The sequence below is a fragment of the Aulonocara stuartgranti genome (assembly GCF_965226115.1).
Source record: "Aulonocara stuartgranti genome assembly, chromosome: 5".
NCBI lineage: Eukaryota > Metazoa > Chordata > Actinopteri > Cichliformes > Cichlidae > Aulonocara > Aulonocara stuartgranti.
In genome coordinates this window covers 29,291,271-29,318,787 of record NC_138943.1, presented here as the reverse complement: position 1 = coordinate 29,318,787, position 27,517 = coordinate 29,291,271, and the positions used below count along the sequence as shown (strand labels likewise).

Here is a 27,517-nt window from a genome sequence, read left to right as displayed (position 1 = left end):
GGGTACCTTCCAAGGTTTAACAAATATCCAGCTAGAATGATCACATTTACTCACAGCAGCCAATCTCATGGTGTTCCCTTTGTCTTATAGCGTCCTGATGACATCTAGGTCGTGCTAGGTTGTGGATGATGAGAGTCAAACCTTAAGTACTGTATGCGTTGGCTTACACTATGCAATGACTTTCAAATGTCCCCTATTACTGATGGCAATTTCCCAGTCTAAGAAAGCTAGCGTGTCATTTTTCATATCCTTCCTGGTGAACCTGATGTGTTTTTGCACCACCTTAATGTCATCTGTGATTGGTTTTACATCCCGAAATTTGACTTTCACCCAGGCGTCATCCACATATCTGAACCAGTGGTGTTCGAGGACAGGATGACTTAGCAGTCTTTGTTTCCCACTTCCTGCTTATAAGAGTTAGCCACAATGGGTTAAACTGGGGAATTCATGGTGCACCCACACACTCACACTTTGTTGGTGTTGAGGGTGATCCTGTTGGTGAGGGTGGGGTCATCCTGTAAGCTCTTATGAACTAGCACCACTTCTTCGGTAGCTGTAAGACAACGGAAGAGAGTTCTACCATTGTAAGTGACCGTAGTGTCCTCTGCCTACATAACGATATGGCTGACCTTCTTCATGAAATCCATAGCGTTCTGAGGATGGCGTTTCCAGCTGCCTACCGACGGCTTGAGGACCGAAGCCAAAAGCCTTTCGATATTGTATGTAGCACAGTTGATCGTGCAGACAATGGGTCTTTAAATTACCTCCTGTTTATACAACTTAGGCAAACAACAGAGACTTGCTGTAGCTTCCAGACAAAATCTTTGCTCACTTGTCCACATCCTTGGTGTTTGTCTCTTTAACTGGCCTTGGAGGACCCGCTCTGTCGCATGCCAATGTGTCTTGTGCACAGTAAGTAGATGAGCCTGCCTCTACTCCCTGGTCTTAGGCTATTTATGCAGTGTTAGACAGCATGAAAAGTATGACTGAATTCACTTCTCAGTGAATTCAATCACCTTTGAAGCTTTTTGTCATCTAGAAGAGTTGCAAGTCTTTTTGGGCCCAGCTCCTCTTTTGGTTTTAAAACATGGTAGGTAAATCAATGTTTCTCACCAGTTCGTTTAGCATCTGATTCTGTGGCTTTGGGAAGATTTTAGTAGCTTGGCATGCGACAGAGCGGGTCCTCCAAGGCCAGTTAAAGAGACAAACACCAAGGATGTGGAAAAGTGAGCAAAGATTTTGTCTGGAAGCTACAGCAAAAATGCAGTGCGTGCATTTTTTCGTGTTGGAATGGATACGCTCTTAAATATTGTACAAATTTGGTCAGAGAACAAACTTTGACCTCACCTGACCTTTTGATTTTCTTGGCTGGGGGCCAGTGGCGCAATGGATAACGCATCTGACTACGGATCAGAAGATTCTAGGTTCGACTCCTGGCTGGCTCGAAGGGTCTGCTTGCTTTTGTGCATATTGGGAGCAATGCTGTCAGTTTCGGAGGGTGAAAACCACCGAGGCACAGCGGTTTCAGACAGTGCATCTGAGCTCCTCTGATACTCCTAAAACCATAAGGGATCACCAAAGGTTTTCCTTCAGCCAGAGCTTGTCCTTCGTCTCGCTCAGTTCCCCCGTAGCGTTCTTTGGGTACCTTCCAAGGTTTAACAAATATCCAGCTAGAATGATCACATTTACTCACAGCAGCCAATCTCATGGTGTTCCCTCTGTCTTATAGCGTCCTGATGACATCTAGGTCGTGCTAGGTTGTGGATGATGAGAGTCAAACCTTAAGTACTGTAAGTACTGTATGCGTTGGCTTACACTACGCAATGACTTTCAAATGTCCCCTATTACTGATGGCAATTTCCCAGTCTAAGAAAGCTAGCGTGTCATTTTTCATATCCTTCCTGGTGAACCTGATGTGTTTTTGCACCACCTTAATGTCATCTGTGATTGGTTTTACATCCCGAAATTTGACTTTCACCCAGGCGTCATCCACATATTTGAACCAGTGGTGTTCGAGGACAGGATGACTTAGCAGTCTTTGTTTCCCACTTCCTGCTTATAAGAGTTAGCCACAATGGGTTAAACTGGGGAATTCATGGTGCACCCACACACTCACACTTTGTTGGTGTTGAGGGTGGTCCTGTTGGTGAGGGTGGGGTCAGCCTGTAAGCTCTTGTGAACTAGCACCACTTCTTCGGTAGCTGTAAGACAACGGAAGAGAGTTCTACCATTGTAAGTGACCGTAGTGTCCTCTGCCTACATAACGATATGGCTGACCTTCTTCATGAAATCCATAGCGTTCTGAGGATGGCGTTTCCAGCTGCCTACCGACGGCTTGAGGACCGAAGCCAAAAGCCTTTCGATATTGTATGTAGCACAGTTGATCGTGCAGACAATGGGTCTTTAAATTACCTCCTGTTTATACAACTTAGGCAAACAACAGAGACTTGCTGTAGCTTCCAGACAAAATCTTTGCTCACTTGTCCACATCCTTGGTGTTTGTCTCTTTAACTGGCCTTGGAGGACCCGCTCTGTCGCATGCCAATGTGTCTTGTGCACAGTAAGTAGATGAGCCTGCCTCTACTCCCTGGTCTTAGGCTATTTATGCAGTGTTAGACAGCATGAAAAGTATGACTGAATTCACTTCTCAGTGAATTCAATCACCTTTGAAGCTTTTTGTCATCTAGAAGAGTTGCAAGTCTTTTTGGGCCCAGCTCCTCTTTTGGTTTTAAAACATGGTAGGTAAATCAATGCTTCTCACCAGTTCGTTTAGCATCTGATTCTGTGGCTTTGGGAAGATTTTAGTAGCTTGGAGGCCTTAAACAGATGATGTCATTTGCAGACTTTTAGGAGTAATCCCAGCCTGTTTAGGTCTGAGGCTAAATCTCAAGCGGTTCCTGTAGTCTGCCATCTTACATGCCACCTGCTTATACTCACGTAGCAGCTTCAGGCAGTCCTTGCCAAAGGGAGGCAAAATGTCTGGATGGATGTTCAACCAACCGCGTAAGGAAATCCGACAAAGTTGATTGTGCTCACCTGGAAACTAGAAACAGTATAAACAGAATCAACATTGTGGGATTTTTCTTACCTGGATGTTTTGAGCCTGCATCAAGAGATTTTGCTTTCTGGAATATTTTGAAGGATTATCTTTGAATTCTGCAGGCGATCGAAGTGTGACCTGACCTCACCTGCCCTTTCAGGGATCATTGTAGGGGGGCCAGTGGCGCAATGGATAACGCGTCTGACTACGGATCAGAAGATTCTAGGTTCGACTCCTGGCTGGCTCGCAACGTGTGCTTTTTTTTCGTGTTGGAATGGATACGCTCTTAAATATTGTACAAATTTGGTCAGAGAACAAACTTTGACCTCACCTGACCTCACCTGCCCTTTCAGGGATCGTTGTAGGTGGGCAAGTGGCGCAATGGATAACGCGTCTGACTACGGATCAGAAGATTCTAGGTTCGACTCCTGGCTGGCTCGAAGGGTCTGCTTGCTTTTGTGCATATTTTGGAGCAATGCTGTCAGTTTCGGAGGGTGAAAACCACCGAGGCACAGCGTTTTCAGACAGTGCATCTCCTCTGATACTCCTAAAACCATAAGGGATCACCAAAGGTTTTCCTTCAGCCAGAGCTTGTCCTTCGTCTCGCTCAGTTCCCCCGTAGCGTTCTTTGGGTACCTTCCTAGGTTTAACAAATATCCAGCTAGAATGATCACATTTACTCACAGCAGCCAATCTCATGGTGTTCCCTCTGTCTTATAGCGTCCTGATGACATCTAGGTCGTGCTAGGTTGTGGATGATGAGAGTCAAACCTTAAGTACTGTATGCGTTGGCTTACACTATGCAATGACTTTCAAATGTCCCCTATTACTGATGGCAATTTCCCAGTCTAAGAAAGCTAGCGTGTCATTTTTCATATCCTTCCTGGTGAACCTGATGTGTTTTTGCACCACCTTAATGTCATCTGTGATTGGTTTTACATCCCGAAATTTGACTTTCACCCAGGCGTCATCCACATATCTGAACCAGTGGTGTTCGAGGACAGGATGACTTAGCAGTCTTTGTTTCCCACTTCCTGCTTATAAGAGTTAGCCACAATGGGTTAAACTGGGGAATTCATGGTGCACCCACACACTCACACTTTGTTGGTGTTGAGGGTGGTCCTGTTGGTGAGGGTGGGGTCATCCTGTAAGCTCTTATGAACTAGCACCACTTCTTCGGTAGCTGTAAGACAACGGAAGAGAGTTCTACCATTGTAAGTGACCGTAGTGTCCTCTGCCTACATAACGATATGGCTGACCTTCTTCATGAAATCCATAGCGTTCTGAGGATGGCGTTTCCAGCTGCCTACCGACGGCTTGAGGACCGAAGCCAAAAGCCTTTCGATATTGTATGTAGCACAGTTGATCGTGCAGACAATGGGTCTTTAAATTACCTCCTGTTTATACAACTTAGGCAAACAACAGAGACTTGCTGTAGCTTCCAGACAAAATCTTTGCTCACTTGTCCACATCCTTGGTGTTTGTCTCTTTAACTGGCCTTGGAGGACCCGCTCTGTCGCATGCCAATGTGTCTTGTGCACAGTAAGTAGATGAGCCTGCCTCTACTCCCTGGTCTTAGGCTATTTATGCAGTGTTAGACAGCATGAAAAGTATGACTGAATTCACTTCTCAGTGAATTCAATCACCTTTGAAGCTTTTTGTCATCTAGAAGAGTTGCAAGTCTTTTTGGGCCCAGCTCCTCTTTTGGTTTTAAAACATGGTAGGTAAATCAATGTTTCTCACCAGTTCGTTTAGCATCTGATTCTGTGGCTTTGGGAAGATTTTAGTAGCTTGGAGGCCTTAAACAGATGATGTCATTTGCAGACTTTTAGGAGTAATCCCAGCCTGTTTAGGTCTGAGGCTAAATCTCAAGCGGTTCCTGTAGTCTGCCATCTTACATGCCACCTGCTTATACTCACGTAGCAGCTTCAGGCAGTCCTTGCCAAAGGGAGGCAAAATGTCTGGATGGATGTTCAACCAACCGCGTAAGGAAATCCGACAAAGTTGATTGTGCTCACCTGGAAACTAGAAACAGTATAAACAGAATCAACATTGTGGGATTTTTCTTACCTGGATGTTTTGAGCCTGCATTAAGAGATTTTGCTTTCTGGAATATTTTGAAGGATTATCTTTGAATTCTGCAGGCGATCGAAGTGTGACCTGACCTCACCTGCCCTTTCAGGGATCATTGTAGGTGGGCCAGTGGCGCAATGGATAACGCGTCTGACTACGGATCAGAAGATTCTAGGTTCGACTCCTGGCTGGCTCGCAACGCGTGCTTTTTTTTCGTGTTGGAATGGATACGCTCTTAAATATTGTACAAATTTGGTCAGAGAACAAACTTTGACCTCACCTGACCTCTTGATTTTCTTGGCAGGGGGCCAGTGGCGCAATGGATAACGCATCTGACTACGGCTCAGAAGATTCTAGGTTCGACTCCTGGCTGGCTCGCAACGCGTGCTTTTTTTTCGTGTTGGAATGGATACGCTCTTAAATATTGTACAAATTTGGTCAGAGAACAAACTTTGACCTCACCTGACCTCTTGATTTTCTTGGCGGGGGGCCAGTGGCGCAATGGATAACGCATCTGACTACGGATCAGAAGATTCTAGGTTCGACTCCTGGCTGGCTCGAAGTGTCTGCTTGCTTTTGTGCATATTGGGAGCAATGCTGTCAGTTTCGGAGGGTGAAAACCACCGAGGCACAGCGTTTTCAGACAGTGCATCTGAGCTCCTCTGATATTCCTAAAACCATAAGGGATCACCAAAGGTTTTCCTTCAGCCAGAGCTTGTCCTTCGTCTCGCTCAGTTCCCCCATAGCGTTCTTTGGGTACCTTCCAAGGTTTAACAAATATCCAGCTAGAATGATCACATTTACTCACAGCAGCCAATCTCATGGTGTTCCCTCTGTCTTATAGCGTCCTGATGACATCTAGGTCGTGCTAGGTTGTGGATGATGAGAGTCAAACCTTAAGTACTGTATGCGTTGGCTTACACTATGCAATGACTTTCAAATGTCCCCTATTACTGATGGCAATTTCCCAGTCTAAGAAAGCTAGCGTGTCATTTTTCATATCCTTCCTGGTGAACCTGATGTGTTTTTGCACCACCTTAATGTCATCTGTGATTGGTTTTACATCCCGAAATTTGACTTTCACCCAGGCGTCATCCACATATCTGAACCAGTGGTGTTCGAGGACAGGATGACTTAGCAGTCTTTGTTTCCCACTTCCTGCTTATAAGAGTTAGCCACAATGGGTTAAACTGGGGAATTCATGGTGCACCCACACACTCACACTTTGTTGGTGTTGAGGGTGATCCTGTTGGTGAGGGTGGGGTCATCCTGTAAGCTCTTATGAACTAGCACCACTTCTTCGGTAGCTGTAAGACAACGGAAGAGAGTTCTACCATTGTAAGTGACCGTAGTGTCCTCTGCCTACATAACGATATGGCTGACCTTCTTCATGAAATCCATAGCGTTCTGAGGATGGCGTTTCCAGCTGCCTACCGACGGCTTGAGGACCGAAGCCAAAAGCCTTTCGATATTGTATGTAGCACAGTTGATCGTGCAGACAATGGGTCTTTAAATTACCTCCTGTTTATACAACTTAGGCAAACAACAGAGACTTGCTGTAGCTTCCAGACAAAATCTTTGCTCACTTGTCCACATCCTTGGTGTTTGTCTCTTTAACTGGCCTTGGAGGACCCGCTCTGTCGCATGCCAATGTGTCTTGTGCACAGTAAGTAGATGAGCCTGCCTCTACTCCCTGGTCTTAGGCTATTTATGCAGTGTTAGACAGCATGAAAAGTATGACTGAATTCACTTCTCAGTGAATTCAATCACCTTTGAAGCTTTTTGTCATCTAGAAGAGTTGCAAGTCTTTTTGGGCCCAGCTCCTCTTTTGGTTTTAAAACATGGTAGGTAAATCAATGTTTCTCACCAGTTCGTTTAGCATCTGATTCTGTGGCTTTGGGAAGATTTTAGTAGCTTGGCATGCGACAGAGCGGGTCCTCCAAGGCCAGTTAAAGAGACAAACACCAAGGATGTGGAAAAGTGAGCAAAGATTTTGTCTGGAAGCTACAGCAAAAATGCAGTGCGTGCATTTTTTCGTGTTGGAATGGATACGCTCTTAAATATTGTACAAATTTGGTCAGAGAACAAACTTTGACCTCACCTGACCTTTTGATTTTCTTGGCTGGGGGCCAGTGGCGCAATGGATAACGCATCTGACTACGGATCAGAAGATTCTAGGTTCGACTCCTGGCTGGCTCGAAGGGTCTGCTTGCTTTTGTGCATATTGGGAGCAATGCTGTCAGTTTCGGAGGGTGAAAACCACCGAGGCACAGCGTTTTCAGACAGTGCATCTGAGCTCCTCTGATACTCCTAAAACCATAAGGGATCACCAAAGGTTTTCCTTCAGCCAGAGCTTGTCCTTCGTCTCGCTCAGTTCCCCCGTAGCGTTCTTTGGGTACCTTCCAAGGTTTAACAAATATCCAGCTAGAATGATCACATTTACTCACAGCAGCCAATCTCATGGTGTTCCCTTTGTCTTATAGCGTCCTGATGACATCTAGGTCGTGCTAGGTTGTGGATGATGAGAGTCAAACCTTAAGTACTGTATGCGTTGGCTTACACTATGCAATGACTTTCAAATGTCCCCTATTACTGATGGCAATTTCCCAGTCTAAGAAAGCTAGCGTGTCATTTTTCATATCCTTCCTGGTGAACCTGATGTGTTTTTGCACCACCTTAATGTCATCTGTGATTGGTTTTACATCCCGAAATTTGACTTTCACCCAGGCGTCATCCACATATCTGAACCAGTGGTGTTCGAGGACAGGATGACTTAGCAGTCTTTGTTTCCCACTTCCTGCTTATAAGAGTTAGCCACAATGGGTTAAACTGGGGAATTCATGGTGCACCCACACACTCACACTTTGTTGGTGTTGAGGGTGATCCTGTTGGTGAGGGTGGGGTCATCCTGTAAGCTCTTATGAACTAGCACCACTTCTTCGGTAGCTGTAAGACAACGGAAGAGAGTTCTACCATTGTAAGTGACCGTAGTGTCCTCTGCCTACATAACGATATGGCTGACCTTCTTCATGAAATCCATAGCGTTCTGAGGATGGCGTTTCCAGCTGCCTACCGACGGCTTGAGGACCGAAGCCAAAAGCCTTTCGATATTGTATGTAGCACAGTTGATCGTGCAGACAATGGGTCTTTAAATTACCTCCTGTTTATACAACTTAGGCAAACAACAGAGACTTGCTGTAGCTTCCAGACAAAATCTTTGCTCACTTGTCCACATCCTTGGTGTTTGTCTCTTTAACTGGCCTTGGAGGACCCGCTCTGTCGCATGCCAATGTGTCTTGTGCACAGTAAGTAGATGAGCCTGCCTCTACTCCCTGGTCTTAGGCTATTTATGCAGTGTTAGACAGCATGAAAAGTATGACTGAATTCACTTCTCAGTGAATTCAATCACCTTTGAAGCTTTTTGTCATCTAGAAGAGTTGCAAGTCTTTTTGGGCCCAGCTCCTCTTTTGGTTTTAAAACATGGTAGGTAAATCAATGTTTCTCACCAGTTCGTTTAGCATCTGATTCTGTGGCTTTGGGAAGATTTTAGTAGCTTGGCATGCGACAGAGCGGGTCCTCCAAGGCCAGTTAAAGAGACAAACACCAAGGATGTGGAAAAGTGAGCAAAGATTTTGTCTGGAAGCTACAGCAAAAATGCAGTGCGTGCATTTTTTCGTGTTGGAATGGATACGCTCTTAAATATTGTACAAATTTGGTCAGAGAACAAACTTTGACCTCACCTGACCTTTTGATTTTCTTGGCTGGGGGCCAGTGGCGCAATGGATAACGCATCTGACTACGGATCAGAAGATTCTAGGTTCGACTCCTGGCTGGCTCGAAGGGTCTGCTTGCTTTTGTGCATATTGGGAGCAATGCTGTCAGTTTCGGAGGGTGAAAACCACCGAGGCACAGCGGTTTCAGACAGTGCATCTGAGCTCCTCTGATACTCCTAAAACCATAAGGGATCACCAAAGGTTTTCCTTCAGCCAGAGCTTGTCCTTCGTCTCGCTCAGTTCCCCCGTAGCGTTCTTTGGGTACCTTCCAAGGTTTAACAAATATCCAGCTAGAATGATCACATTTACTCACAGCAGCCAATCTCATGGTGTTCCCTCTGTCTTATAGCGTCCTGATGACATCTAGGTCGTGCTAGGTTGTGGATGATGAGAGTCAAACCTTAAGTACTGTAAGTACTGTATGCGTTGGCTTACACTACGCAATGACTTTCAAATGTCCCCTATTACTGATGGCAATTTCCCAGTCTAAGAAAGCTAGCGTGTCATTTTTCATATCCTTCCTGGTGAACCTGATGTGTTTTTGCACCACCTTAATGTCATCTGTGATTGGTTTTACATCCCGAAATTTGACTTTCACCCAGGCGTCATCCACATATTTGAACCAGTGGTGTTCGAGGACAGGATGACTTAGCAGTCTTTGTTTCCCACTTCCTGCTTATAAGAGTTAGCCACAATGGGTTAAACTGGGGAATTCATGGTGCACCCACACACTCACACTTTGTTGGTGTTGAGGGTGGTCCTGTTGGTGAGGGTGGGGTCAGCCTGTAAGCTCTTGTGAACTAGCACCACTTCTTCGGTAGCTGTAAGACAACGGAAGAGAGTTCTACCATTGTAAGTGACCGTAGTGTCCTCTGCCTACATAACGATATGGCTGACCTTCTTCATGAAATCCATAGCGTTCTGAGGATGGCGTTTCCAGCTGCCTACCGACGGCTTGAGGACCGAAGCCAAAAGCCTTTCGATATTGTATGTAGCACAGTTGATTGTGCAGACAATGGGTCTTTAAATTACCTCCTGTTTATACAACTTAGGCAAACAACAGAGACTTGCTGTAGCTTCCAGACAAAATCTTTGCTCACTTGTCCACATCCTTGGTGTTTGTCTCTTTAACTGGCCTTGGAGGACCCGCTCTGTCGCATGCCAATGTGTCTTGTGCACAGTAAGTAGATGAGCCTGCCTCTACTCCCTGGTCTTAGGCTATTTATGCAGTGTTAGACAGCATGAAAAGTATGACTGAATTCACTTCTCAGTGAATTCAATCACCTTTGAAGCTTTTTGTCATCTAGAAGAGTTGCAAGTCTTTTTGGGCCCAGCTCCTCTTTTGGTTTTAAAACATGGTAGGTAAATCAATGCTTCTCACCAGTTCGTTTAGCATCTGATTCTGTGGCTTTGGGAAGATTTTAGTAGCTTGGAGGCCTTAAACAGATGATGTCATTTGCAGACTTTTAGGAGTAATCCCAGCCTGTTTAGGTCTGAGGCTAAATCTCAAGCGGTTCCTGTAGTCTGCCATCTTACATGCCACCTGCTTATACTCACGTAGCAGCTTCAGGCAGTCCTTGCCAAAGGGAGGCAAAATGTCTGGATGGATGTTCAACCAACCGCGTAAGGAAATCCGACAAAGTTGATTGTGCTCACCTGGAAACTAGAAACAGTATAAACAGAATCAACATTGTGGGATTTTTCTTACCTGGATGTTTTGAGCCTGCATCAAGAGATTTTGCTTTCTGGAATATTTTGAAGGATTATCTTTGAATTCTGCAGGCGATCGAAGTGTGACCTGACCTCACCTGCCCTTTCAGGGATCATTGTAGGGGGGCCAGTGGCGCAATGGATAACGCGTCTGACTATGGATCAGAAGATTCTAGGTTCGACTCCTGGCTGGCTCGCAACGTGTGCTTTTTTTTCGTGTTGGAATGGATACGCTCTTAAATATTGTACAAATTTGGTCAGAGAACAAACTTTGACCTCACCTGACCTCACCTGCCCTTTCAGGGATCGTTGTAGGTGGGCAAGTGGCGCAATGGATAACGCGTCTGACTACGGATCAGAAGATTCTAGGTTCGACTCCTGGCTGGCTCGAAGGGTCTGCTTGCTTTTGTGCATATTTTGGAGCAATGCTGTCAGTTTCGGAGGGTGAAAACCACCGAGGCACAGCGTTTTCAGACAGTGCATCTGAGCTCCTCTGATATTCCTAAAACCATAAGGGATCACCAAAGGTTTTCCTTCAGCCAGAGCTTGTCCTTCGTCTCGCTCAGTTCCCCCATAGCGTTCTTTGGGTACCTTCCAAGGTTTAACAAATATCCAGCTAGAATGATCACATTTACTCACAGCAGGCGTTTCCAGCTGCCTACCGACGGCTTGAGGACCGAAGCCAAAAGCCTTTCGATATTGTATGTAGCACAGTTGATCGTGCAGACAATGGGTCTTTAAATTACCTCCTGTTTATACAACTTAGGCAAACAACAGAGACTTGCTGTAGCTTCCAGACAAAATCTTTGCTCACTTGTCCACATCCTTGGTGTTTGTCTCTTTAACTGGCCTTGGAGGACCCGCTCTGTCGCATGCCAATGTGTCTTGTGCACAGTAAGTAGATGAGCCTGCCTCTACTCCCTGGTCTTAGGCTATTTATGCAGTGTTAGACAGCATGAAAAGTATGACTGAATTCACTTCTCAGTGAATTCAATCACCTTTGAAGCTTTTTGTCATCTAGAAGAGTTGCAAGTCTTTTTGGGCCCAGCTCCTCTTTTGGTTTTAAAACATGGTAGGTAAATCAATGTTTCTCACCAGTTCGTTTAGCATCTGATTCTGTGGCTTTGGGAAGATTTTAGTAGCTTGGAGGCCTTAAACAGATGATGTCATTTGCAGACTTTTAGGAGTAATCCCAGCCTGTTTAGGTCTGAGGCTAAATCTCAAGCGGTTCCTGTAGTCTGCCATCTTACATGCCACCTGCTTATACTCACGTAGCAGCTTCAGGCAGTCCTTGCCAAAGGGAGGCAAAATGTCTGGATGGATGTTCAACCAACCGCGTAAGGAAATCCGACAAAGTTGATTGTGCTCACCGGGAAACTAGAAACAGTATAAACAGAATCAACATTGTGGGATTTTTCTTACCTGGATGTTTTGAGCCTGCATTAAGAGATTTTGCTTTCTGGAATATTTTGAAGGATTATCTTTGAATTCTGCAGGCGATCGAAGTGTGACCTGACCTCACCTGCCCTTTCAGGGATCATTGTAGGTGGGCCAGTGGCGCAATGGATAACGCGTCTGACTACGGATCAGAAGATTCTAGGTTCGACTCCTGGCTGGCTCGAAGTGTCTGCTTGCTTTTGTGCATATTGGGAGCAATGCTGTCAGTTTCGGAGGGTGAAAACCACCGAGGCACAGCGTTTTCAGACAGTGCATCTGAGCTCCTCTGATATTCCTAAAACCATAAGGGATCACCAAAGGTTTTCCTTCAGCCAGAGCTTGTCCTTCGTCTCGCTCAGTTCCCCCATAGCGTTCTTTGGGTACCTTCCAAGGTTTAACAAATATCCAGCTAGAATGATCACATTTGCTCACAGCAGCCAATCTCATGGTGTTCCCTCTGTCTTATAGCGTCCTGATGACATCTAGGTCGTGCTAGGTTGTGGATGATGAGAGTCAAACCTTAAGTACTGTATGCGTTGGCTTACACTATGCAATGACTTTCAAATGTCCCCTATTACTGATGGCAATTTCCCAGTCTAAGAAAGCTAGCGTGTCATTTTTCATATCCTTCCTGGTGAACCTGATGTGTTTTTGCACCACCTTAATGTCATCTGTGATTGGTTTTACATCCCGAAATTTGACTTTCACCCAGGCGTCATCCACATATCTGAACCAGTGGTGTTCGAGGACAGGATGACTTAGCAGTCTTTGTTTCCCACTTCCTGCTTATAAGAGTTAGCCACAATGGGTTAAACTGGGGAATTCATGGTGCACCCACACACTCACACTTTGTTGGTGTTGAGGGTGGTCCTGTTGGTGAGGGTGGGGTCATCCTGTAAGCTCTTATGAACTAGCACCACTTCTTCGGTAGCTGTAAGACAACGGAAGAGAGTTCTACCATTGTAAGTGACCGTAGTGTCCTCTGCCTACATAACGATATGGCTGACCTTCTTCATGAAATCCATAGCGTTCTGAGGATGGCGTTTCCAGCTGCCTACCGACGGCTTGAGGACCGAAGCCAAAAGCCTTTCGATATTGTATGTAGCACAGTTGATCGTGCAGACAATGGGTCTTTAAATTACCTCCTGTTTATACAACTTAGGCAAACAACAGAGACTTGCTGTAGCTTCCAGACAAAATCTTTGCTCACTTGTCCACATCCTTGGTGTTTGTCTCTTTAACTGGCCTTGGAGGACCCGCTCTGTCGCATGCCAATGTGTCTTGTGCACAGTAAGTAGATGAGCCTGCCTCTACTCCCTGGTCTTAGGCTATTTATGCAGTGTTAGACAGCATGAAAAGTATGACTGAATTCACTTCTCAGTGAATTCAATCACCTTTGAAGCTTTTTGTCATCTAGAAGAGTTGCAAGTCTTTTTGGGCCCAGCTCCTCTTTTGGTTTTAAAACATGGTAGGTAAATCAATGTTTCTCACCAGTTCGTTTAGCATCTGATTCTGTGGCTTTGGGAACTTAAACTCCCAGAGACCAGCCATTTGGCTTTTCTACCTATAAAACCCGGAGAGTTGCCAAATGGCTGGTAGGCTTTTAGCTAAGCTTTAGCTTCAGCCAAGTGGAAGCTAAATTGGCTAGTCATTCATATGTATATTAGGTTGTTACCTTGGAATTCTGGAGGGAGGGGAGTGGGGGTGTGTGATTGAGGGCGTGGGGGAGCTGCTAAAAGCTGTGCACTTCCTTTTGTGTTTCATCTTGATGCATTCTCAATCATCCAGGGAAATAAATCTCCAAAAGTCACCAACTTGGAGTGTTTCAGTTTGCCATCTTAGGGAGAAATCAACACACATGGGTGTATGTCCTTTGTTGCTGAGATTTATTGATAAAAACAGTACAAAAAACCAACCATTTGTACACATATTTACAAATAATAATAAAAAGTGAGTGAGTACATTTCAACATTTTCAGCAATCACTCACAATCCTGGCACTGCCATGGTATCTGTAGTCTGCATTTACCACATGTGTATCTGTTGCAGTGAACACATCGCACAGTGGCATGATTGTTCTTGCATTTGTGTGTTTGTGTCCCAAACTTGTCAGGTTTACTTGCAATATACTGCAGGAAACAGCACCGAGTCTTTGATGGGAAAAGCTGTTCATCAACGGTGATATGTAGACCAGGGTTGTAGCACGTGATGCAGTTGGTGACAAATGATCCCCACACACTGGAAATTGCAGCGAACTTTGCTCGATCACTGCGGGTGGACTTGTCATCAAAGCGTAGGTGTTGCATGATGTCTTGGAAGCGGTTTCGTGCCATAGTTCCAATTATCTGTGGGTTTCCCAGGTTTGCTGACCAGCAGTCATTTAGAGATGGAACCCTGGTAACCCCCCGCAAGATGCATGGCCAGACTAGACTGTCAAAAGATACATGCGAAAAATAAAAAGTAATATTAACTGGCACCATAGAAAAATCGTGAACTGGTTCTTGTAGAAAACCGGTACCCAGCATCCAATTTTTTGAATTTGCTAGTCTGCTTGTTTATCCATCCGATTTCAGGTTGTGTGCCAGAGGAGGGAAATGGCATTGCAGTATATGGTGTGGATATGGACATAACTTTTATTTTTATTGCACAACACCGCGATGGTAAAGTGGAGGAATTAATTTTTCTTGGTGTAATTAACATACTGCATTACTTTTAGGGAAAGCATTCAGTGTAATGTGTGTAATAATTACTTTTTCTGAGTAGAGATCCGAACACTGATCACAACAAACATGCAACAACATTGTATCAATGTAATGTCTTTCGTATGCAGCTTAGCAATGGTGGTCATTGTCAAAGTGAATCAATGAGGAATCGAATCAGTAAGTGATATCAATAATAGAATCATAATTACTAAATTCTTATCCATTCCCATTCCTTGTTCACAGTACTCAAATGGACTCCACAGTCACCAGATCTCAATCCAGTAGAGCACCTTAGATGGGAAATGTGCATCATGGATATTCGCTGACAAATCTACTGCAACTGTGTAATGCTATCATGTCAAAGTCTAAGGAATCTTTCCATCATCTTGCTGAAAATTAAGGCAGTTCTGAAGGCACAAAGCCCGTAAATATGTGTACAAATGGTTGGTTTTTTGTACTGTTTTTATCAATAAATCTCCGCAACAAAGGACATACACCCATGTGTGTTGATTTCTCCCTAAGATGGCAAACTGAAACACTCCAAGTTGGTGACTTTTGGAGAATTATTTCCCTGGATGATTGAGAATGCATCAAGATGAAACACAAAAGGAAGTGCACAGCTTTTAGCAGCTCCCCCACGCCCTCAATCACACACCCCCACTCCCCTCCCTCCAGAATTCCCAGGTAACGACCTAATATACATATGAATGACTAGCCAATTTAGCTTCCACTTGGCTGAAGCTAAAGCTTAGCTAAAAGCCTACCAGCCATTTGGCTGCTCTCGGGTTTTATAGGTAGAAAGGTAGAAGCCTGGCTTTGCAGGTGTTTTAAACAGATGATGTCATTTGCAGACTTTTAGGAGTAATCCCAGCCTGTTTAGGTCTGAGGCTAAATCTCAAGCGGTTCCTGTAGTCTGCCATCTTACATGCCACCTGCTTATACTCACGTAGCAGCTTCAGGCAGTCCTTGCCAAAGGGAGGCAAAATGTCTGGATGGATGTTCAACCAACCGCGTAAGGAAATCCGACAAGGTTGATTGTGCTCACCTGGAAACAGTATAAACAGAATCAACATTGTGGGATTTTTCTTACCTGGATGTTTTGAGCCTGCATCAAGAGATTTTGCTTTCTGGAATATTTTGAAGGATTATCTTTGAATTCTGCAGGCGATCGAAGTGTGACCTGACCTCACCTGCCCTTTCAGGGATCGTTGTAGGTGGGCCAGTGGCGCAATGGATAACGCGTCTGACTACGGATCAGAAGATTCTAGGTTCGACTCCTGGCTGGTTCGCAGTGCGTGCTTTTTTTTCGTGTTGGAATGGATACGCTCTTAAATATTGTACAAATTTGGTCAGAGAACAAACTTTGACCTCACCTGACCTTTTGATTTTCTTGGCGGGGGGCCAGTGGCGCAATGGATAACGCATCTGACTACGGATCAGAAGATTCTAGGTTCGACTCCTGGCTGGCTCGAAGTGTCTGCTTGCTTTTGTGCATATTGGGAGCAATGCTGTCAGTTTCGGAGGGTGAAAACCACCGAGGCACAGCGTTTTCAGACAGTGCATCTGAGCTCCTCTGATACTCCTAAAACCATAAGGGATCACCAAAGGTTTTCCTTCAGCCAGAGCTTGTCCTTCGTCTCGCTCAGTTCCCCCGTAGCGTTCTTTGGGTACCTTCCAAGGTTTAACAAATATCCAGCTAGAATGATCACATTTACTCACAGCAGCCAATCTCATGGTGTTCCCTCTGTCTTATAGCGTCCTGATGACATCTAGGTCGTGCTAGGTTGTGGATGATGAGAGTCAAACCTTAAGTACTGTAAGTACTGTATGCGTTGGCTTACACTACGCAATGACTTTCAAATGTCCCCTATTACTGATGGCAATTTCCCAGTCTAAGAAAGCTAGCGTGTCATTTTTCATATCCTTCCTGGTGAACCTGATGTGTTTTTGCACCACCTTAATGTCATCTGTGATTGGTTTTACATCCCGAAATTTGACTTTCACCCAGGCGTCATCCACATATTTGAACCAGTGGTGTTCGAGGACAGGATGACTTAGCAGTCTTTGTTTCCCACTTCCTGCTTATAAGAGTTAGCCACAATGGGTTAAACTGGGGAATTCATGGTGCACCCACACACTCACACTTTGTTGGTGTTGAGGGTGGTCCTGTTGGTGAGGGTGGGGTCAGCCTGTAAGCTCTTGTGAACTAGCACCACTTCTTCGGTAGCTGTAAGACAACGGAAGAGAGTTCTACCATTGTAAGTGACCGTAGTGTCCTCTGCCTACATAACGATATGGCTGACCTTCTTCATGAAATCCATAGCGTTCTGAGGATGGCGTTTCCAGCTGCCTACCGACGGCTTGAGGACCGAAGCCAAAAGCCTTTCGATATTGTATGTAGCACAGTTGATCGTGCAGACAATGGGTCTTTAAATTACCTCCTGTTTATACAACTTAGGCAAACAACAGAGACTTGCTGTAGCTTCCAGACAAAATCTTTGCTCACTTGTCCACATCCTTGGTGTTTGTCTCTTTAACTGGCCTTGGAGGACCCGCTCTGTCGCATGCCAATGTGTCTTGTGCACAGTAAGTAGATGAGCCTGCCTCTACTCCCTGGTCTTAGGCTATTTATGCAGTGTTAGACAGCATGAAAAGTATGACTGAATTCACTTCTCAGTGAATTCAATCACCTTTGAAGCTTTTTGTCATCTAGAAGAGTTGCAAGTCTTTTTGGGCCCAGCTCCTCTTTTGGTTTTAAAACATGGTAGGTAAATCAATGTTTCTCACCAGTTCGTTTAGCATCTGATTCTGTGGCTTTGGGAAGATTTTAGTAGCTTGGAGGCCTTAAACAGATGATGTCATTTGCAGACTTTTAGGAGTAATCCCAGCCTGTTTAGATCTGAGGCTAAATCTCAAGCGGTTCCTGTAGTCTGCCATCTTACATGCCACCTGCTTATACTCACATAGCAGCAGGCAGTCCTTGCCAAATGGAGGCAACATGTCTGGATAGATGTTCAACCAGCAGCAGTGACGCAATGGATAATACATTTGCCTACGGATCAGAAGATTCTAGGTTCGACTCCTGGCTGGCTCGCACCTCGTGCTGTTTTTCGTGTTGGAATGGATACGCTCTTAAATATTGTACAAATTTGGTCAGAGAACAAACTTTGACCTCACCTGACCTTTTGGTTTTCTTGCCCTTTAAGATTAGTTTGTTTACTCATCGCGCCAATGGTAGGATAATTATATAAATAATAACCAAATATTGTTCCAGGTCCGTAAAAGTCCTAACTACATGTGTCAACTGCTATTACATATTTACAGTTACATAATCCTTGAAAGAAATAGATAGTTAATGTATGTTTCCACCTAGCGAAAATTTACAGTTTTATAGTTATAATTCTCAATGAATTTTTCATTTCACTTGATTATTAATCTTCATAAATGCCCATGAAGTGTTATGTGAAGCTTCTTCAAGTGAGCTAAGCTTATTGCATAACATGATTTTGTCGTTGCAGTTAACAGTAAACACTTGTGACAACAGCTTAGAAAATTATGTTTTTGTTTTCTGATATAGATTATTCTGCATCACTAAATCTTCTAAAAGAATAATTTGTTTTGATGTCTTAATTTGTGTGTTTGTTTTTATTGGTGTGTTCATATGTTTTTTTCATCATGTCCTGCCTTTCCAGTTACATATATAATTTTTATAATTTTATAATTTTTCTGTTTTATTTACAATAGTTGTTTGATGTTTTTGTAGGTATGCTGAGCTGCAGACATACACAAATCTGGATTTTCATCCCATAGAGGATGGTTACTGTGACCTAATAGTTGAAAAACCTACAGTTTTCATGAAACTCGATGCTGGTGAGTAATAAAGATTTACTGGACTCAAATTAAAGCCCTGAAACCTTAACAGAAAGCTTGAATCTTTTACTCTTACTATACTTGAAACTGACGCATTTAAAACCTCATTTAAATGTTGCAGCAATGTATTGACAGCATTTTTTCTGCTTTTATCCACACAAATGAATACTAGTGATATTTTTTGTCTAAAATCAGAGAAAAATTAAAATTAAAATTAAAATTAAAGAAATCAAAATAGATAGTTCGCAGTCTGCCTTAAATGTGACTTTGCATTGAGCAGTCAAGCACACTGTGTTTGTGTCTACCAGCTTGAATAGGAAACCAAGTCAAGGTGAGATGGAACTTTACCAACAATAACACTATTGTATGAGGGGTTCAGGGTAGTGAAAACATGGAATAGGAGTTGTTACATAGCAAAGACATCGTAGAGAAGCAACAGGTATAGGCCATCGCCAAGATGAAAAGATTAAAAGGAAGGTGAAAATGTAAAAGCTCTGTGAGCTATTCTCATATCCATATTTGATTCTTTAATTCTACTAGAGCAGCTTTGCATGAGTCACAACTCAGAATAATCTTTATTTGTCTTATACTAACCGACCGGTTATTTACTTTGATCATGATTTTTGCTCTCTTTAGGCCAACTCTCTGAGTGTGCCTTCGAAACACAAGCTTTGGTGTTGTACAGGGCCACAGCTGAGATGACAATATTAGTGATATCCCATTTCTATGACATTATAGAGATCTGAGAATTAAAAAACTGTCTGAAAGTGTAACAGTATAATATAATAATAATTATTATTTATATATATATGTATTTTATTTGTTTGTGTAACAGGGGTGAACATGTACCACCATTTCTGTGACTTCATCAACCTATACATCTCCCAGCACATCAATAACTCCTTCAGCTCAGATATCAACATTGTCATGTGGGACACGGTGGGTACCTGATGCTTGCCACTGCTGTTTCAGTGGTGGTTTTAATCTACAATGGGTTTGTTAATTAATTATTTCCATTTAAGGGAAATAATAATGGATAATGAAGTAAATACAATAACTAATAAATAAATTAATAACCTTCCAAATCTTTGTTTTGCTGCACTTAATGCCTAAAATGTTTATGCCACACTTGTCTGTCAGAAGAAGACACAGGGCTGGAGTTTCCCGTTGTCTATTTCCCCATGAATTTATAAACGCCTCTTTCAGAGTTAGAGAAAACTGGCAGGAAGAGGGAAAGCAGTGACCTTTCATCACAAATTGCACAGTGCTGCAAGCTGCCGCATAATAGTGTGGTAATAGATTTTTTGTACAAAAGCAAAACTTCAGAAGAACTGCCTCTGGTGGTGCTTGAGGCATAATGTAGTTAATTTGGATTTTATTGCTTTGTTTTTTTTATTTCTGCTGTGACAGAGATTGAATCAACATTTGTTGCCCATTTTATATGTTTCTCCCAGAGTTTTTATGGTTATGGAGATCTGTTCAGTGAAACGTGGAGGGCCTTCTCAGAGTATGACATCATCCATCTGAAGACTTTTGACTCAAAAAGAGTAGGTATAATCACAACTCTGGCAAACCAGGTATTTTTAGAGGTTCAGGAGAAGATGCCCTGTACCTACACAGCTGTCCTGGAAAATAATTTTGACATTATTCTCTGTTGCTGAGGCCAAAATATAGATGTTCTACCTTTTCTTTGGTGTTTGAACTGCACTATATTTACATAGTCTTACTAATTGCTTAACATGGCGATACACTAATTGACTGGGCAGAGACCAGAATCAGAAAATTATGAACAAATTCAGCCCTGAAATTTGTTCAAATAACAAATTGTCACCTCACCTTACATTTGCTCAGTTTCAGAGGGGGTCAGTGGCACAATGAGCTCAGATGTTCTTGGGTTTGACTCCTGACTTGCTCTGAATGTGTGTGCTCTTTTTGTTTGGTGTTTTTTTTCTTCTTTTTTTCTTTTGGTAGTGCGAAGGATGCTCTCATGAATGTTTTGAACGATTAGTCAGAGATCAAAGTCTGATCTCACAATTCTCATAAAGAATTAATTTATTAAACTAATGAAATCAAGCCAAGTTGCTTAAGAATGGCACAAGAAAGTGCTTCCTAGAGAGTAGAAAAAAATTAGAGTTGATCATTGTTTTAAAGTCAGCTTCCACATGTTTAGGACGATACTACTATTTGCATTTATAATGGCTGAAAATGAAAAATGTGAAAAGTAAAGAAGAAATGGCGGAAATACTCTTCAACTATGTTCTGAGTGTTTATATGGCATAGTTTTCCACAAGAGGGCACTCTGTAAGATCTTTGTTGGCAACACACATATTTGAAATGCCAGTGGTTTGATGAGGGGTAAGGTAAATAAAAAACTAGGAATAACACATGTTAGGAAAACCTGTTTATGTTTAACATGTGTGAAAGGTAAAGAAAACATCCTCGATATTGTAATATCTTATTTTTAAATCCCCAAATATTGGTAAGGGTATCAATCCTTATCAATCCTTCTTATTCTTACTTTTATTTTTTCATGTCTATTTAAGCGCAATTTATGACAGTATGTTTGCACTGAAGCACCGCAGCAATTTCCTAATGTTGTAAACCTGCTCAACATTTGGCAATAAAACCCTTTCTGATTCTGATTCTGATTCTGAATCCTAAAAATCCTTTACTGGTCAGGATCTAATATCATTCCAGTGTCACAAACAATGTGCGGTTTTTGAAAGAGTTGAAACCATCAGGGGATTGTTTGGCTTTTCTGATATGGTAGTACAAGTGTTGTTATAGACTCCCAATACATGCATGCATGTAGATGTCATTATTACAACTTGACAATAATTTCTGCGTCATATCAGATAGTTAAAGTTTGATCTCTTCCCATTTGTGTATAGGTTTGCTTCAAAGATGCCTTCTTCTCCCTTCTCCCAAGAATGAGATATGGTCTTTTTTACAACACTCCTCTTGTAAGTTACCCCCCGCATGTGTGTGTGTGTATGTGTGAAAATTAGTGTAACTACTGAGATTCATATATGTATTTGCTATATGAAAACTGCAGTGTCTTACATCTTCAAACCTGCTTTGTTTGCGTCTCTATCTATTTTTATCTCACATTGCATGTATTTAAAGGTCTTTCCTAAATTCAAGATATCTGGTGTAGTCGTAAACATGCAGTTTAGGTCAAATATTTTTGTAATATATTCAAAGGCTCAGCAAGTGCTTATGTTATTTAAATGATAATTCCAAGGAGATTACTACAAAGAGGATCCCACGTAAATATGTGTCGTCCTGTGGTTCCAGCCTTGAGGTGTGAAATATTGATAGGTCAGCCTCAAGCTGCTTTTGATTGCCCCTGCTGCACATCATGTTTATATTCATGTGCTCACATTTACAGCTGCAGTACAACGGTGTGTATGTGATATTCTAAAACCTGAGAAATGCCTCATCTCATATGATACTCACTCCAGGGAGATAAGCAAATATCTATACAGCTGTCAGTTTCCCTATGTGTGTAATATACAGTATATATTTCTTTTATTATTTCTTTTTATCACCGTCCAGTGCAGTAATGTGATGGTATTGCTAGATTCAATTAGTTTTTACTTCATTTCAAATTTCAGAGTAGTATTTATGTATGACTGCATACATATTCTAGTACAATATTTGATATTAAACAGTTAAAAAATAGTTATATAAATGTATGTAATATATAAATTATAAATGTTATTGAAATTGACTCTTTATGTACTGTGTTAATGACAGATCTCAGACTGCTACAGTGAAGGGATGTTTCGGGCATTTTCCCAGCACATCCTGCATCGACTCAACATCACACAAGACAAGCCAAAGGTAGGAACAAAATCTCTAGGGAAACACAGCAATTACTTTTCCTGTGTCCGAGTTATACCATATAATATACATAACACCAAATAATTTCTCATAAATAACATTATGGCTGCACTTCACCACTATAGAGAACCTGTGAAAGCATTCAGAAGTTTCTTTCTTGTGCATAGATCATACTGCTACTGAATCAAGCCTTTGAACAATTATTTTGGTTAAAAAGTTTTCAGTTAAAAGCTCGTTTGCGACCACTTCTGTGGACTCACTGTTTGCATAACAATTAAGATATTGTTTCTTGAGCAGACTTTAGGGAGAGCAGTAGTGCCTCTTACCCTATGTATTCACAATAAAATTGTGGGACTATGTAAGATAAAAGTACTTACTGAGCTGCTTTGGTGGTCTCAGGTAAAATTTGATTTGCTCATTGATATCATGGGTTTGATTCATGGAAAAGGCTAAACTGTAATCAGTGGGACATTGACTAATACATTCAGTAAATAAAGACTAAGCATAAGTTGGATGTATTTTAAATTTTTTTCTTTGCTAATGCACGTTTATCTCATCTTATAATGTCTATATTAAAATGTTTATTTTTCTGTAAAGCCATTTTCAGAAACAGCAGGTCTGATGCAATGGGTAATGCCTCTTCAGGCTACGAGTTTAACAGTAAGAGCAGGTAAAACATTATGAGTGAAGGATGGTCTCCTTTTGAGGGATTTATTGCCACAGGTTCAGGCTGGTGTCTGTTTATTTAGTCTTTGTCTTTGACTTCTCTAGAGAGGTGGATGGGACTTTTGTCTTCTGTTAGAATTGCTAAGCTTAAAGACTAACAAAAGCACAAATAGGAACAAAACATTTTGCACATACATTTTAACATTTTCCCCCAGTGACATTGCTTATTTTATTGTGTCTTACTTTGTCTTAGCTTTCATGGCACTTAATGTTCTTATTTCTTTTACTCTTTTTGTGTACAGTATTTTGTGACTGTTTGTTTGTGAAAAGCACTTAATAAATAAACTTTACTTATTTTATTTACTTACTTGCTTACAGCTACAACCTGTGGACAAGGGTCTGGAAAGTTCGTCATAGAGCCTACAAATGGCCAATGCACTTTAAGAACCTGTAGATTTTATTTTTTTTCTTGTTTTTTTTACAGTTAACATGAATATGTGGAAGCAAATAGCCCACCGGTAGAAGTGTCTTGAATCTTCTGCAGCCAGAGTCTCGTTAATGGTCTAGTGGTTAAGATTTGGTGCTCTTGCTGCCATAGTCTGGATTCAATTTCTGATAGGGAATGTCAAGTTTTTTCCCAGGTCGCAGTTGAATACCCTAAAAAATTTCCTTTTCCTAATTCCGCTTCTTTTCTACAGCGGTTAGCTCAAGGCTTTTCATATTGTATGATTATAGCCCTGTAAGACAAGAGGGTCTCTCTCATATCGCTCTCTTTTTCTAACTGCTTTTTCCTCACTTTGGTGGAAAATGTAATGAAATCAAGGAAAGGTTTGAAGAAGATTTTACAAGGTCTTAGGAAAATAGAAGCATGTTGCTTAAAGAATCCCAACTGCACTTACCAACTCCCTAAGAGCGTGATGGGAGATCTGTGCCATTTTGAAACTAGAGTTTCAAAAAGATGGACTACAAAGTGCATGTTTTACTTTATCTCAACGTGTTCTCACCATGTTTTTTTCATGCGGGTCATATAGTACATAATATAATGTCATATTCTTAAAATATGACATTATATTATAGAAAATGAACATATAGCCTATAAAAGAAAATACATTATTCTTTCTTTCCTTTCCTAGTGATTCAGTTCCTCCTTTCTGTAAAGGCTTTCGATGACTGAAATGCAATTCCCTCCATTAATCAATTATCCAACTCAGGGTGGGTGGGTAAGCATCTGGGTCCTATCCCAGCTGACCTGAAGTAAAAATTAATTTACTGATAATTCAAAATGCTTGCAATAATGGAAACGGAACTATGGCAAATCGTAAAGGTGGTTTATTTTAATACAGTGTAATACAACCTATAATCTTCACTCAAGGCAACACCTGAACAGGAAGAAGATTTCGCTGCAGCATTGAAAACAATTTATCAAGTTAATGCATGAGGTGGAAAACAGTTTTAATTAACATTTACATGGTCTGTTCTATCTCTTGTGTTTTGTTGATCACTGCTCTAAGTAGTAGGACGGTATTATCGTCTCTCCTTTCATTAAGGATAGTCCACTGTAGCTTATGCTAAATGAGGTAATTAAGAAACAAGGTAACTAAATTTTCTTTGTATCTGGACACAAATACTTCCAGGGAACCTTCCTAAGCAAAACTGACTATTCGGCTGCACCCATAATTTGTAGAAGCAAATTACACACGTGGACGCTCTAATGCTTGGCAGTTGAGTATTACACCGACATTATGGATGTGCACTATAAACTTCAATAGGAAGTCTTTAGGAATAAGGAAAAGAAACATAATTTCCTCTTCCATATTCTGTAAGTAACATTCAGAAACATCTGGCCCAGACTCTGCAAAAGTGCACGATCGATGCCTTTAAAAATGTTTGCCTTGATGGCACCTCCTCTTTTGCACTGAGTCTGCCATCATTTGCCATCAGCAGTAAGTGTAACATAACCACGATGTTGACTTCTACAATAGTTGATTGGTTATTGGATACTAAGTGCATCAATGACACTACACCTACCCCAACACCCACCTCACCCCAACCTGATATAGTACTTTCTGAAAGAGTACACGCATAACTGTATACTGACAGTGCCATGCACTCACTTCCTTATTCATATTCTTCATCTATAACTCTCCAGACCTCCTCATAAGTGCTTTATGGTGCCATGCTTGTAATGATTGACTGTATCTTTATGACCAGCGAGGCCCGATAACTTCTTCCTTCCTGTGAAGCAGCTCATTGGGTATTCATATTCTTCACTGGAAATATGCTAAGAGGCTTTTCAGTGAGACACGGGGCTACGGGCGATAGCAGGCTGGCAACTGAATGAGAGGTCTTCCCAGCCCTGACCCTCTTCCCAGCTCTTTCTTTCATCCTTAGATTAATGACATCAGGCAGAAACTCACGCTGCTCTCCTTTATTGTGTCCTATCCATTTGCTACTGCCATCCCACTCCTTCTATCTCACCTCATCTTAATTTGCTGTCTTTTTGTTTCGCTCAATTGGCTTTTCCCCAATACTCTTTGAAATATATTTGAATTCGAAAAAGAGAAATTGTGTCTGTACTGATTGCATATATAATTACCACTGAGGTATAATAGTTTGGTTTTTTTGTATTTAGATTATTTCACTGGTTTGAACTTCCTGCATTTATTTTGATGATAAGCTAATGAAGGGCCCTTACTGTTTAACAGTATGTTACAGATTGTGACCCCTCCAAAAGTCTAAATACTCTTTCTGATCACAAGATGGCAGTAGTAGACCGTGAAAAGAAATATCCCTAAGCTGGCTGTCTGGACTAATAAGATTATTTCAGGAAAAAAAATCTCATTGTCACATTAAAAATTGGACTCTAAACGTGATTTTAGGCTATTGAGATTATCCACTGCGCTGTAAGTGCGTTAATTTGTATGAGCACCATGTTTTCCCAGCTGTCTATCTCTTGTTTGTCCTTGGCTGATTGTTTATTGGGTGCGTTGCTGTTTCCAGGAGGGGCGTGTTCGTGTCACCCTGCTTGCACGCAGCACAGAATACAGAAGGATACTAAACCAAATGGAGGTGAGTCCAGCACCACTGGCCCTTCTCTTTGTCTCTTTCTTCCTTGTACCTGTTCTTCACTCTGCAGGACAGGCGGCACAGAACTCTCCTGTTTTCTTACCGCTTGTCCTCCTTTTTCTTTCTCTTTGTCTTCTGTCTCTTTTACATTTCTGTCTTTACTTTATACAACTCCCTCACACCTCCTCCTTCAGCTATCGATTTATTGCCCACCTCTGTTAAGTGCCTATTTAAAATCTTATTTGTTATAAAAAGTATGAGTAAAAAACAAGGCTTGTGATTTATATTGTCACTGTCTGTATTTGTTTGCTGTCTCATTGATCACAGAACCTATTCTTTTGTTGTTGTTACAGCTGGTAAATGCCCTCAAGACTGTGCCTTCACTGGAGGTCAATGTGGTAGACTACAAATACAAGTGAGTTATAGAGCGCTGGCTACACGAGTCTAGGAAGCTTTCAGTGCTGCTCAGCATTGGTCACCACACATTGTTATACAGCTGTGTGTAAGAATAAAGGAATCAGTCACAATGACTGATGTGTAACTCATTGTCTGTCTTTCAGGGATGTTCCCTTCCTGGAGCAGCTGAGGATCACCCACAACTCTGACATCTTTATAGGGATGCACGGGGCTGGTCTCACCCACCTCCTCTTCCTCCCTGACTGGTCTGTCATCTTTGAGCTGTGAGTGACATTGTCCATCTGTGTGTCAGCTGTACACATGCATGTGTGTATAGTTGTGTGTATGTGTGAGTAAAAGCCAGGTGGAGCACAGGCACGGGGAGAGCAGTTTGTTTTGCAGCCTGCTCTGTCCAAAGTACCCCTCAGCCACTTGGTATATGACTGTGAAATACTGTCTAATTAAGCAGCTCGTCATCACACCTGGCAATCCTCAGCAAAGGAGCTACTTGAAATGTGTGTGTGTGTGTGTGTGTGTGTGTGTGTGTGTGTGTGTGTGTGTGTGTGTGTGTGTGTGTGTAGAAGCATAGAGAGAGTTGGGTGTAGATTTTGGAGGGTGACACAAAGGAAGAAGCACTGTGTGCATAGAGAAAGAGAGACAGAGAGAGAGAAATTGAGCTAGAACGAGGGAAAGAGAGGCAGATCGAGGCGAGCAAGAGATAAAGTGTCTGCATCCGTCCCTCCTAGATATAACTGTCAGGATGAGAGCTGCTATCGAGATTTGGCTCGGCTGCGGGGCATTCGATACGTGACTTGGCAGAAAATGGACAAAGTGCTCCCACAGGACAAGGTAGGGGAAACTCCTGTATACGCCATTAGCTTCCCAGTACCCCAGCAGCAGCTTTGGTAATTCATCTCACCTGTGTAACATAAGTGTACA

The 27,517-nt window shown here is 42.2% G+C and overlaps 1 protein-coding gene across 2 annotated transcripts in view; it reads left to right on the top strand.

The window, feature by feature from the left end:
- eogt (EGF domain-specific O-linked N-acetylglucosamine (GlcNAc) transferase) overlaps positions 1-27,517 on the top strand; it is a 43,759-nt gene that overhangs the window by 14,535 nt on the left and 1,707 nt on the right. For both annotated transcript variants that reach the window (XM_082533861.1, XM_082533862.1), the window contains exons 7-15: positions 18,498-18,604; positions 19,440-19,543; positions 20,059-20,151; positions 21,496-21,567; positions 22,364-22,450; positions 26,117-26,185; positions 26,536-26,597; positions 26,743-26,862; positions 27,325-27,427. In XM_082533861.1, coding sequence (XP_082389987.1) covers positions 18,498-18,604; positions 19,440-19,543; positions 20,059-20,151; positions 21,496-21,567; positions 22,364-22,450; positions 26,117-26,185; positions 26,536-26,597; positions 26,743-26,862; positions 27,325-27,427 — 817 coding nt within the window. The remainder of the gene's footprint in view (positions 1-18,497; positions 18,605-19,439; positions 19,544-20,058; positions 20,152-21,495; positions 21,568-22,363; positions 22,451-26,116; positions 26,186-26,535; positions 26,598-26,742; positions 26,863-27,324; positions 27,428-27,517) is intronic.